This window comes from Scylla paramamosain, chromosome 4 (genome assembly GCF_035594125.1).
Source record: "Scylla paramamosain isolate STU-SP2022 chromosome 4, ASM3559412v1, whole genome shotgun sequence".
Classification (NCBI taxonomy): Eukaryota; Metazoa; Arthropoda; class Malacostraca; order Decapoda; family Portunidae; genus Scylla; species Scylla paramamosain.
This window is the reverse complement of record NC_087154.1, coordinates 21,242,027-21,254,108: the sequence shown is the minus strand read 5'-3', so window position 1 is coordinate 21,254,108 and position 12,082 is coordinate 21,242,027. Positions and strand designations below refer to the sequence as shown.

The window sequence follows — 12,082 nt, the reverse complement described above, 5'->3', positions numbered from 1 at the left end:
GCAGATGTTTAGAGCAGAAGAGAATGAGAAGCTAACAGATATTACTGTAACAGGAACAGGAGATAGATAGGCTGAAAAGTTCAAGTCACCAGGACCAGATGAAATATATCCCAGAGTACTTAAGCTTAAGAAATGCAAAGAGTTTATTAATCAACCTTTAGTTTCTGTCTTTAGGAAATCACTTGAGTCAGGTGAGGTATTGGTAATGGAGATAAAGCTTTGTCTAATTATAGACCTGTCAGTTTAACTTTTGTTGTAGGTAAAATAATGGAGTCAATAATAGCAAAGAACATTAGGGAGCATTTAGACAAACATAACTTGATAAATCAGTCACAGCATGGCTTCACAAAGGGGAAATCTTGCCTGATGAACTTGTTAAGTTTTTACAATAAGGTTTACGAGGTGGCAGATAATGGTGATAGTTATGACATCCTATATCATAGTAAAGCATTTGACAAGGTACTCCATCAGAGGCTACAGAGAAAGTTAGTGCACACGGGACAAGTGGGAAGGTGTTAGACTGGATAAGGTTTTGGGTAAGCGACAAGCAAGAGTTGTAATAAATGGCTCTAAATCCAAGTGGGGTCAAGTAATTAATGGAGTGCCACAGGGATCAGTATTAGGGTCACTGTTGTCTGTGATATATATCAATGACTTGGATAGTGGAATTAGTAGTGATGTTATTAAATTTGCAGATGACATGAAGATAAGCAGATTAATTAGGTCAGAAACGGATGCTACAGCCATACAGGCAGATTTGAATAAGTTGAACGAATGGACAGGCAGGTGGCAAATGCTGTTTAATATCAACAAATGCAAAATACTTAGTGTAGGTAGAGGAAACCCACACAGTAGGTACACAATAAACAACAATGCTCTGGTAGGTTCATGGTATGAAAAATTTTGGAGTTCTAGTTAGCTCTGAACTCCGTCTAAGAAAGCAAAGCATTGAGGCCAGAAGCATGGCAAATAGGGTGTTAGGATTGATTTTTAGGAGTGTTAAAAGTAGAAGTCCTGAAATAATATTAAAATTATATTTGGTGCTGGTCAGACCTCATCTAGACTAAACTGCAGTTCTGGTCCCCATATTACAGGAAGGATATAGGTCTATTAGAATCAGTACAAAGGAGAATGACTAAAAGGATACAGGGGATGAGGAGTATTGCTTATGAAATGAGACAAGCTATTAAATTTACATTCTTTAGAGAGACGTAGGCTAACGGGACCTGACAGAAGTCTACAAGCAAAATTCTTAGGATCAGTAACCAGGATAGAAAAAGTAATAATGGGTTCAGGTTTGAAAAACTTAGGTTTAAAAAGAGATAGGAAGAAATAAAGTGGTAGATGAATGGAATGGACTCAGTAATCAAGTTGTTAGTCATTAGGAGCTTTAAGAGAAGATTAGACAGACTTACAGATGGGAATGATAGGTGAAAATAGGTAGGTATGTTTCATACAGGGACTGCCATGTGTAGGCCTGATGGCTTGCAGCTTCCCTTATTTCTTATGTTCTCATGTTCTTACGAATGGTGTTGCCATGATGCTCAAGGTTGACTGAAGCTAAAACAGTGGGACAGAACTGAATAGTGTGTGAGTACATGTAGTGGCCTTGAAGACCATCAGTTCAGTCAGACTAAATTAAAACAACTTGAATAACTTTAGGCAGTGTCTCAGGTGATGGAATGGGAAGAGCAATCTTCTCTCAACCCTTTCCAAATGAAATTGTGAAGGGGATTTACTGAAGAAGTCTAATGCCACCTACAAACCTATTTTGCATGGTGATGCAAGATTAGATTATTGAAGGTTTTTTTTAATTTACTTAAGGAATGTCCTGCCATCATTTTATTGGATCACAGTTGCAACTCCTACTCTACCATCTAAGACTGGCAACTTGTTTATTTTTTTTTAAATCTAGCTGAAAAGAAAACTACACAAGTTGCATAGGTGGGAAAAAAACTAAAAAGTATGTCAATGAAAAGTGTGATGAAGATTTAACACCAGTTTCAACCACAATTATCAATTGATTTCTAATGTAAAACTGCTTTATCAGGAGGCACAATGGCAACAAAATTCTGTTTGTTTTAACATAAGACACCTTGTCAAGCAAAATTAACTGAAGTTGGCAAGTACAACTGGCCTTTGAGAAATTCTATCTTACATGAGCACAGCTAAAAAGTGGTAATCAAACAGGATAAAAGGATGCATCAGTGAAAGACAAGGGCCAGGACTTGAACAAATAAGGGAGTGTTTGGATAGGGAGAGGTAGAGAGACAGCTACATCAGCTTCTCATCTCCATTATTTGAATTTGTATCTGGATCCCATCACATCATACTGAAAATGAAGTAAATAATATATAACAGCATTACATGAGCATCTCAACTTACTCAACAAACAGGCTGGGAAGGATCTTCTGCTTGACGTGAGGCAGTGATGAACGGTGTTGGTAAATTTTTTTGTCCCTTGATTCTTCCTTTTCATCCCTCTGGTACCGCAATAATTTTTTTAACGAAATCCACTTATTCAGCTCTCTATCTTGGGCTGACAAAATCTGTAAGTAATTTGTTTGCTTATTTATTTATTTATTTATTTATTTATTTATTTATTTATTTTTTTTTTGTGTGTGTGTGTGTGAGGGGGGGTAGTTAAATGGAGGGAGAAAAATGCTCTCCAATACCCCATAGTCTAGAGGCAAGAGTAAATTGATATATATTATATCAGTATCACCATTACTATAAATGCCATGATGCAACTTTGAAAAGTAGAGACACAGATACAGGGGCAATGAAGCTTCAAAGAACATTAAAGGTAGGTACCTGTGAATGAGTGTCATTAGAAGTTAAGACAAAAATTAAAAGGTAAGTGTTATAAGAGACCTGGTTGGGATTATGGTTCAAAGATGACAAGGACAAAGACGGAAGCTGCAAGATTAACACAAGAACAATACTCTGCCCTGCTCTGAAGATTTCTTTAAAAGACAGGACTGCAAAATGGTAGAGAAAATATATGAAGTGACTTCTGGCTAGTGAAGATAACAGTAAGTGGTAAAAAAAATCTGAATGAAACTTTGGATCAAATGAAGACCAGCCACTCTTATCATTGGGGGATGGTTAGGATAGTCTAGGTTAGGTTATATCAGCTAATGTGACCTAACCTGACTAAACCTAGTCATCCCAAATGCAGTTGGGGTGGCTGATTTTCATGTGATCTGAAACTAATTAAGTAGCAAAGCTTGTGTCTTCCTTGGACTCTGCTAAAAGGCAGTAATGATAATTAAAGAGACAAAGGTTAGCTTGGAAACAATCCTGTGTATTCCTTGGAATGTTCATTGAACAGTTTTCAGATGTTTTAAAGAGATCTCAAGATTATGAAGGACACCTGGTTACAAGTTTATTCCTTGCTCTGGTATGAACATTCAACAGACACACTGAAATAACACTTTCTTCTATAATACAGAACATCACAAAAGGATTGAAATTGTCTACAACAAAAAATGTTACAGTGAGAACTGTATATTATTAATGATATTAGAACTTGCCTCTTCTGTTGAGAGCCCAAAGCTGTTAGGCTCCACTTTCCGGTACTTGAATCTGCAAGGCATGCCACTTATGATATCTTCAAAGTCCAGCTGGTAATATTCATCAAAGTAAGACTCAAAAGTCTTTTCCTTAGGATCAAACACAGGCTTCTTTTGCTTTATGGCTTTAGCAAACTTGGACTTCCTTCTACTCTTCTTTTTTGAAGATGCCTCAATCATTTGTTGCTGCAGAGACCTTCTACCTTCAGTCCTCTCATTATGGCCATCATCCATCTGTAGGTTGTCATAATAAAGTAAGCAAGGGAAGACTGATTATCAGTCAATAACAGACATGAGGTCAATTAAGTATGGGAAGAGAGTACCTTGCTGCAGTACTATTAACAATGGAAAGAAAGATTAGAGAGCAGTGCATGGTAGAGACTTACGGATATGTAACCATTAGTGTTAATGATTAAAAGAAAATAGCTTTGTTGTATCTATTCATAACTTTTCACTCTGTACTGCTGGGAAAAAAAAAAAAAAAAAGTAAAATCACTAAAGTATTACAAATGGTAATACCTACATCTTTGGTACCTCTTCAGATACTGCATTTACCTGCATTGCTTGTTCCCAAAAACCAGCTCTGGGACCATTCTTTAAAAAAATTACTGGAATTTCTCAAGAAACCAGGTCCTTTGCACCAACAGAATTTTCATTATTTTGTAAGTATGGGCTTGATGATGTTAGAGAAGCCAAATTAAAGAGATAAATATGTACCTGATATCTTTTATTTATTTATTTATTTATTTTATGTAGGAGGGGCACTGGCCAAGGGCAATAAAACTGGAGAGAGAGAGAGAAAGGGAGAGAGAGAGTGCTGGTCCCCAAACAGTCAAAAGTGGTAGTCGAAAATAACAGAAAAAGTGCCTTGAAACCTCCCTCTTGAAAGAGTTAAAGTCACAGGAAGGTGGAAATACAGAAGCAGGCAGGGAATTTCAGAGTTTACCAGAGAAAGGGATGAATGACTGAGAATACTTGTTAACTCTTGCATTAGAGAGGTGAACAGAATAGGGATGTGAGAAAGAAGAAAGTCTTGTGCAGCAAGACAGAGAGGACGGGGAGGCAAGCAGTTAGCAAGATCAGAAGAGCGGTTGGCATGAAAATAGTGGTAGAAGATAGCAAGAGATGCAACAATGCAGCAATGAGAAAGAGGCTGAAGACAGTCAAAGGAAAGCAGTTGATATGATGAAAAGCTTTTGATTTCACTCTCTTTAAAAGAGCAGTATGAGTAGAAGCCCCTATACATGTGAAGCATACTCCATACATGGACAGATAAAGCCCCTGTACAGAGTTAGCTGTCGGAAGGGAAGAAAAACTGGTGAAGATGACTCAGAATACCTAACTTTCAGTTTAGATCATAAGTAAAGGACAGACTGATGATGTTCAGTGTAGAAGAGTGGGACAGATGAGTCACTGAAGAAGAGGGGATGGTTGTTTGAAAGGTTGTCAAGTTTTTGAGGCTGAACAATACTAAGTCTGCTCTGTCCCAATCAGAAATTTTAGAGAGATCTGAAGTTAGGCATTCTGTGGTTTCCCTGCGTGAACAATTTGTTTCCTGAGGGGTTGGATCTCTACAAAAAAGATGTGGAAAAATGCAGGGTAGTACCATCAGCATAGGAATGGATAGGACAAGAAGTCTGGTTTACATCATTGATGAATAATAGGAAGAAAGTGGGTGACAGGATAGAACCCTGAGGAACACCACTGTTAACAGAATTTGAACAGTGACCATCTACCAAAGCAGTAATAGAATGGTCAGAAAGGAAACTTGACATGAAGTTATAGTGAGGATAGAAGACATAGGAGGGTAGTTTGGAAATCAAAGCTTTGTGCCAGACTCTTATCAAAAGCTTTTATGTCTAAGGCAACAGCAAAAGTTTCACCAAAATCTCTAAAAGAGGATGACCAAGACTTAGTAAGGAAAACCCAGATCACCAGTAGAGCAGCTTTGACGGAACCCATACTAGCAATCATATAGAAGACTGTGAAGTGATAGATGTTTAAGAATCTTCCTGTTGAGGATTTTATTAAAAGCTTTAGATAATCAGGAAATTAAAGCAATAGAATGGTAGTTTGATGGATTAGAATGGTCACCCTTTTTAGAAACAGGCTGAATATAGGCAAACTTCTAGCAAGAAGAAAAGGTATATGTTGATAGAGAGTGTTGAAAGAGTGACTAGGTAAGGTGGAAGCATGGAGGCACAGTTTTGGAGAACAAGAGGAGGGACCCCATCATGTCCGTAAGCCTTCAGAGGGTTTAGGTCAGCGAGGGCATGGAAAACATCACTGTAAAGGATCTTAATGGTTAGCATGTAGTAGTCAGAGGGTGGAGGAGAGGGAGGAACAAACCCTGAATCATCCAAGGTAGTGTTTTTAGCAAAGGTTTGAGTAAAGAGTTCAGTTTTAGAAACAGATGAGATGGCAGTGGTACCATCAGGTTGAAGTAAAGAAGGGAAAGATGAAGAAGCAAAGTTATTGGAGATGTTTTTGGCTAGGTGCCAGAAATCACAAGGGGAGTTAGACCTTGAAAGATTTTAACACTTTCTATTAATGAAGGAGTCTTTGGCTAGTTGGAGAACAGACCTGGCATGACACTGGGCAGAAATATAAAGTCCTTGAGATTCAGGTGATGGAAGACTTAAGTATCTTGTGGGCTGGGCCACCTCTCTATCATGTATAGCAAGAGAGGCAGTGTTAAACCAAGGTTTGGAAGGGTTAGGGCGAGAAGAAGAGTAAGGAATGTATGCCTCCATGCCAGACACTATCACCTCTGTTATGTGCTCATCACACAGAGATGGATCTCTGACACAAAAACAATAGTTATTTCAAGGAAAATCTGCATAATACCTCCTCAGGTCCCCCCAGTTAGCAGAGACAAAATGCCGGAGGCACCTCCACTTGGGGGGATCCTAAGGAGGGATTGGAGTGAAAGAACAAGATACATATGTGTGATTGTGATTGGAGGAGCCCAATAAAGAAGATAGGGTAACAGCATAAGTAGAAGGATTAGAGGTTAGGAAAAGGTCAAGAATGTTGGGCAAATCTCCAAGACAGTCAGGAATATAAGTAGGGTGTTGCACCAGTTGCTCTAGGTTGTGGAGAATATTAAAGTTAAAGGGTAGTTCAACAGGATGGTCAATGAAGGGAGAGGAAAGGCAAAGCTGGTGTTGAACAATGAAGTCTCCAAGAATGGAAATCTCTGCAAAAGGGAAGAGAGTCAGGTGCTCCACTTTGGAAGTTGAGTAGTTAAAGAATTTCTTACAGTCAGAGAAGTTATGAGAGATATACAGCACAAATAAATTGAGTTTGAGTGACTCTAGTTGTAGCCAGGTGGTGGAAAACTTGGAAGATTAAAAAATGAGGACACAAGAGCACGTTAAGTCATTATGCACATATATGCAACATCCAGCTTTGTTCTAAAAATGATGATGGAAAAAAAACAGGTGGGAAGAGAAGAGGGGCTACTGTAACCTGCCTCAGACATCTGTATCTGAGGCAACTGACAGTAGCTAGAAAATATAACTTGACTCACAGAATAAGCACCATGGTCCTCCTCTTCCCAGTCCTCAGTTTCTTTACCATCATATGTGTTGGTGTCCTGCTTCTCTAACCAGTGATCATAGTCTTCTGAAATATGACAGTGATCATATATAACTTTATTTCATGTAGCTAATTAATACTAAATGCACTGAGAGAGAGAGAGAGAGAGAGAGAGAGAGAGAGAGAGAGAGAGAGAGAGAGAGAGAGAGAGAGAGAGAGAGAGAGAGAGAGAGAGAGAGAGAGAGAGAGAGAGAGAGAGAGAGAGAGAGAGAGAGAGAGAGAGAAGCATAAAATTCTACAAAAGTAAAGCCAACCTCTTCAAGGGGATCAATAAAGCAAGACTAAATATTGCAACGAAAGTTAATAACCACTCCTAAAAACTTACTTATAACATCAATATCTTCATCATCAAACACTGGTTTCTCATCATTGCCATCGTCAACTGCGTAATAGTCTTCACCAAACATTTCTGACATTACTTGATCATGTTGTGCCTCGTCAAAATCTTCTTCGAAGAGTTTCTCCTGTGCAAATAATTTTGGGTGTAAAAATAAATAATGAAAATAAAAAAAAGCACACATTAAAAAGTGTAATCCATAATCATTCTAGCAAATATATCTTTTGACCGTATGTTCTTTCTAGAAATTCTGTTGATGGAAGCAGCCTCAACGAAAATGTTCATCTGCCTCTCATAGCCTGTAATTCACTATTTCCTTTTATATTCATTCACTTGTCCATTAGAAAGAATCATAAGATAGGATACAATACCAATCACAGACAAAGAAGGGTAAAGGAAAGCTTGATGAAGAAATACAGTAAACCCTTTCCAGTCTGTGTTTATTTAGACTCAGTGTTTAATTCAGGCCCTTTTCAAGTTTGCAAAAACTTTTCATAATAAACTGAAAATTTAATTGTCTGGCCCTTATTACAGTGTACTTCATTCACATAAGAAAATTGGCTCCATTTCTCCCAATTGGTGCAATTTGGTTAGCAGGGTTGTGTTAAATCAATTTAAATCAGAGTAAAAAAAATCATGATTTAAATAAAAATTAAACATACTGTACTAAAAATTACTTAACTGAGTAAAAAATCATGATTTAATCAAAATTAAATATAGTAGGGTACAAGACAACACACTGTTGTTATAATAAACAACTGTAATAACTCACTGAAATTTTAATGAATATTTAATCAAAATAATTCACCAAAACTGGAATAATGAACTCACTGCTAGCACAAAAACTGGAATTTTAATAAAAATTCAATCAGAATAATGATCCAAAACTAGCAAGATAAATATGCCATTTGTGTGAGCAATGAAATTTTTATAAAAATTTAATTGGAATAAACTAAAACTTGCAAGACTAATTCACCAGCTGTGCAAGCTGCTGCTCACCTATCTGCCATCTGTCCCTTCCTCCTTTTTTTTTTTTTTTCCTTTCCTTTCCCTTCTATTGTTTTGTCTCAAACCTCCCTCCCTATCACCTCCCCTCCCTCTTATACTCGTATGTCAGAGATAAGGGGCAAAGGGGTGAAACCTTGCTCTCTCTCTCTCTCTCTCTCTCTCTCTCTCTCTCTCTCTCTCTCTCTCTCTCTCTCTCTCTCTCTCATTCATTTTGTCATTTTCACTTCATCCTTCCTCACTCTCATACATGTAATTCAATTTTCATTCTCAGTCAGTCTCATTCTATTTAGCAATCCTTAGGACTGCTCTTACTTTCACACACACACATGAGAGAGAGAGAGAGAGAGAGAGAGAGAGAGAGAGAGAGAGAGAGAGAGAGAGAGAGAGAGAGAGAGAGAGAGAGAGAGAGAGAGAGAGAGAGAGAGAGAGAGAGAGAGAGAGAGAGAGAGAGAAATTTCGTTATTAGTAACAATATTTGTGTGTAGCATACTAATGCTTCAACTCCATACCTATAGGCCTAGGCATCTGTATTCCAGCTGCATTAGATGCACAGTAATTATTAGATACTTTTTTTCAAGAAAATAGTTCATCTAATGAGCCAGCAAATACAGTATATATATATATATATATATATATATATATATATATATATATATATATATATATATATATATATATATATATATATATATATATATATATATATATATATATATATATATATATATATATATATATATATATATATATATATATATATATATATATATATAATGTTCAAAATCCAAAATGTTCAAAAACTGAAAATATTTTCCCCATAGGAAAAATGTAAAATAGATTAATCTGTTCTCAGACACCCATCCACCATTTTTTAGCAGATAATGACGAACACTCCCACTGCTAAGATGGCTGGTCCACATCTCCAGCTTAGAATTTTTTTTTATCCAGGAAGGATGTACTGAATGAACTTAGTGACACAGAACTCACCAAAAAATATTGTTTAGACCATGTAGGCATTCTCTTTGTTATCAAACATATGTGGTAAGCATTATAGAGTGACACAGAGAGGAGCAACCTATTCACTGCCAAATTAAAGGTGATCATAACACTTAGACATTTTGCTGCTGGGAAAAGCCACTGTGAAAATGCAGTTGTGAAGTAATGATGGCACTGTAGGTCACAGAGAGAGCCACAGGAAGCTCGGAATTACTCCTGAGGAACCCTGTTTGTTTACAATGAGGTTCTTCAACTTCTTCAGTGGGATCACATTTAACTATTTCAAATATATATATATATATATAAACAAAGGAAATATTTATAAAAACTATAAATTAGTAATAAATGGCAGGTTTTGCTATGTCTTGTAGTATCTGAAATCAAGTAACTTTGTTTGGAAATCGAATTATGGTACAGCAACTTTTTTTTTTAATTTTTTTATGTAGGAAGGATACTGGCCAAGGGCAACAAAAATCTAATAAAAAAAAAATGCCCACTGAAATGCCAGTCCCATAAAAGGGTCAAAGCAGTGATCAAAAATTGGTGGATAAGTGTCTTGAAACCTCCCTCTTGAAGGAATTCAAGTCATAGGAAGGTGGAAATACAGAAGCAGGCAGGGAGTTCCAGAGTTTACCAGAGAAAGAGATGAATGATTGAGAATACTGGTTAATTCTTGCGTTAGAGAGGTGGACAGAATAGGGGTGAGAGAGAGAAGAAAGTTTTGTGCAGCGAGGCCGCGGAAGGAGGGGAGGCATGCAGTTAGCAAGATCAGAAGAGCAGTTGGCATGAAAATAGCGGTAGAAGACAGCTAGATATGCAACATTGCGGCGGTGAGAGAGAGGCTGAAGACAGTCAGTTAGAAGAGAGGAGTTGATGAGACGAAAAGCTTTTGATTCCACCCTGTCTAGAAGAGCAGTATGAGTGGAACCCCCCCAGACATGTGAAGCATACTCCATACATGGACGGATAGGGCCCTTATACAGAGTTAGCAGCTGGGGGGGGGGGGGTGAGAAAAACTGGGGGAGATGTCTCAGAACACCTAACTTCATAGAAGCTGTTTTAGCTAGAGATGAGATGTGAAGTTTCCAGTTCAGATTATAAGTAAAGGACAGACCAAGGATGTTCAGTGTAGAAGAGGGGGACAGTTGAGTGTCACTGAAGAAGAGGGCATAGTTGTCTGGAAGGTTGTGTCGAGTTGATAGATGGAGGAATTGAGTTTTTGAGGCATTGAACAATACCAAGTTTGCTCTGCCACAATCAGAAATTTTAGAAAGATCAGAAGTCAGGCGTTCTGTGGCTTCCCTGCGTGATATGTTTACCTCCTGAAGGGTTGGACGTCTATGAAAAGACGTGGAAAAGTGCAGGGTGGTATCATCAGCATAGGAGTGGATAGGACAAGAAGTTTAGTTTATAAGATCATTAATGAATAATAAGAAGAGAGTGGGTGACAGGACAGAACCCTGAGGAACACCAATGTTAATAGATTTAGGAGAAGAAAAGTGACCATCTACCACAGCAGCAATAGAACGGTCAGAAAGGAAACTTGAGATGAAGTTACAGAGAGAAGGATAGAAACCGTAGGAGGGTAGTTTGGAAATCAAAGCTTTGTGCCAGACTCTATCAAAGGCTTTTGATATGTCCAAGGCAACAGCAAAAGTTTCACCAAAGTCTCTTAAAGAGGATGACCAAGACTCAGTAAGGAAAGCCAGAAGATCACCAGTAGAGCGGCCTTGACGGAACCCATACTGGCAATCATATAGAAGGTTGTGAAGTGATGGATGTTTAAGAATCTTCCTGTTGAGGATAGATTCAAAAACTTTAGATAGGCAGGAAATTAAAGCAATAGGATAGTAGTTTGAGGGATTTGAGCGGTCACCCTTTTTAGGAACAGGTTGAATGTAGGCAAACTTCCAGCAAGAAGGAAAGGTAGATGTTGACAGACAGAGCTGAAAGAGTTTGACTAGGCAAGGTGCAAGCACGGAGGCACAGTTTCGGAGAACAATAGGAGGGACCCCATCAAGTCCATAAGCCTTCCGAGGGTTTAGGCCAGAGAGGCCATGGAAAACACCATTGCGAAGAATTTTAATACATGGCATGAAGTAGTCAGAGGGTGGAGGAGAGGGAGGGACAAGCCCAGAATCATCCAAGGTAGGATTAGAGTGGTCACCCTTTTTAGGAACAGGTTGAATGTAGGCAAACTTCCAGCAAGAAGGAAAGGTAGATGTTGACAGACAGAGCTGAAAGAGTTTGACTAGGCAAGGTGCAAGCACGGACGCACAGTTTCGGAGAACAATAGGAGGGACCCCATCAAGTCCATAAGCCTTCCGAGGGTTTAGGCCAGAGAGGCCATGGAAAACATCATTGCGAAGAATTTTAATACATGGCATGAAGTAGTCAGAGGATGGAGGAGAGGGAGGAACAAGCCCAGAATCATCCAAGGTAGAGTTTTTAGCAAAGGTTTGAGCAAAGAGTTCAGCTTTAGAAATAGATGTGATAGCAGTGGTGCCATCTGGTTGAAGTAGAGGAGGGAAAGAAGAAGAAGCAAAGTTATTGGAGATATTTTTGG

At 38.2% G+C, this 12,082-nt stretch overlaps 1 protein-coding gene across 4 annotated transcripts in view; it reads right to left on the bottom strand.

Moving 5' to 3' along the window:
- LOC135099833 (protein KRI1 homolog) overlaps nt 1-12,082 on the bottom strand; it is a 44,764-nt gene that overhangs the window by 2,577 nt on the left and 30,105 nt on the right. For all 4 annotated transcript variants that reach the window (XM_064002416.1, XM_064002417.1, XM_064002419.1 and 1 more), the window contains 4 exons: nt 7,501-7,639; nt 7,108-7,202; nt 3,537-3,809; nt 2,386-2,549 (listed from right to left, as the gene is read on the bottom strand). In XM_064002416.1, the coding sequence (XP_063858486.1) occupies nt 2,386-2,549; nt 3,537-3,809; nt 7,108-7,202; nt 7,501-7,639 (671 nt within the window). The remainder of the gene's footprint in view (nt 1-2,385; nt 2,550-3,536; nt 3,810-7,107; nt 7,203-7,500; nt 7,640-12,082) is intronic.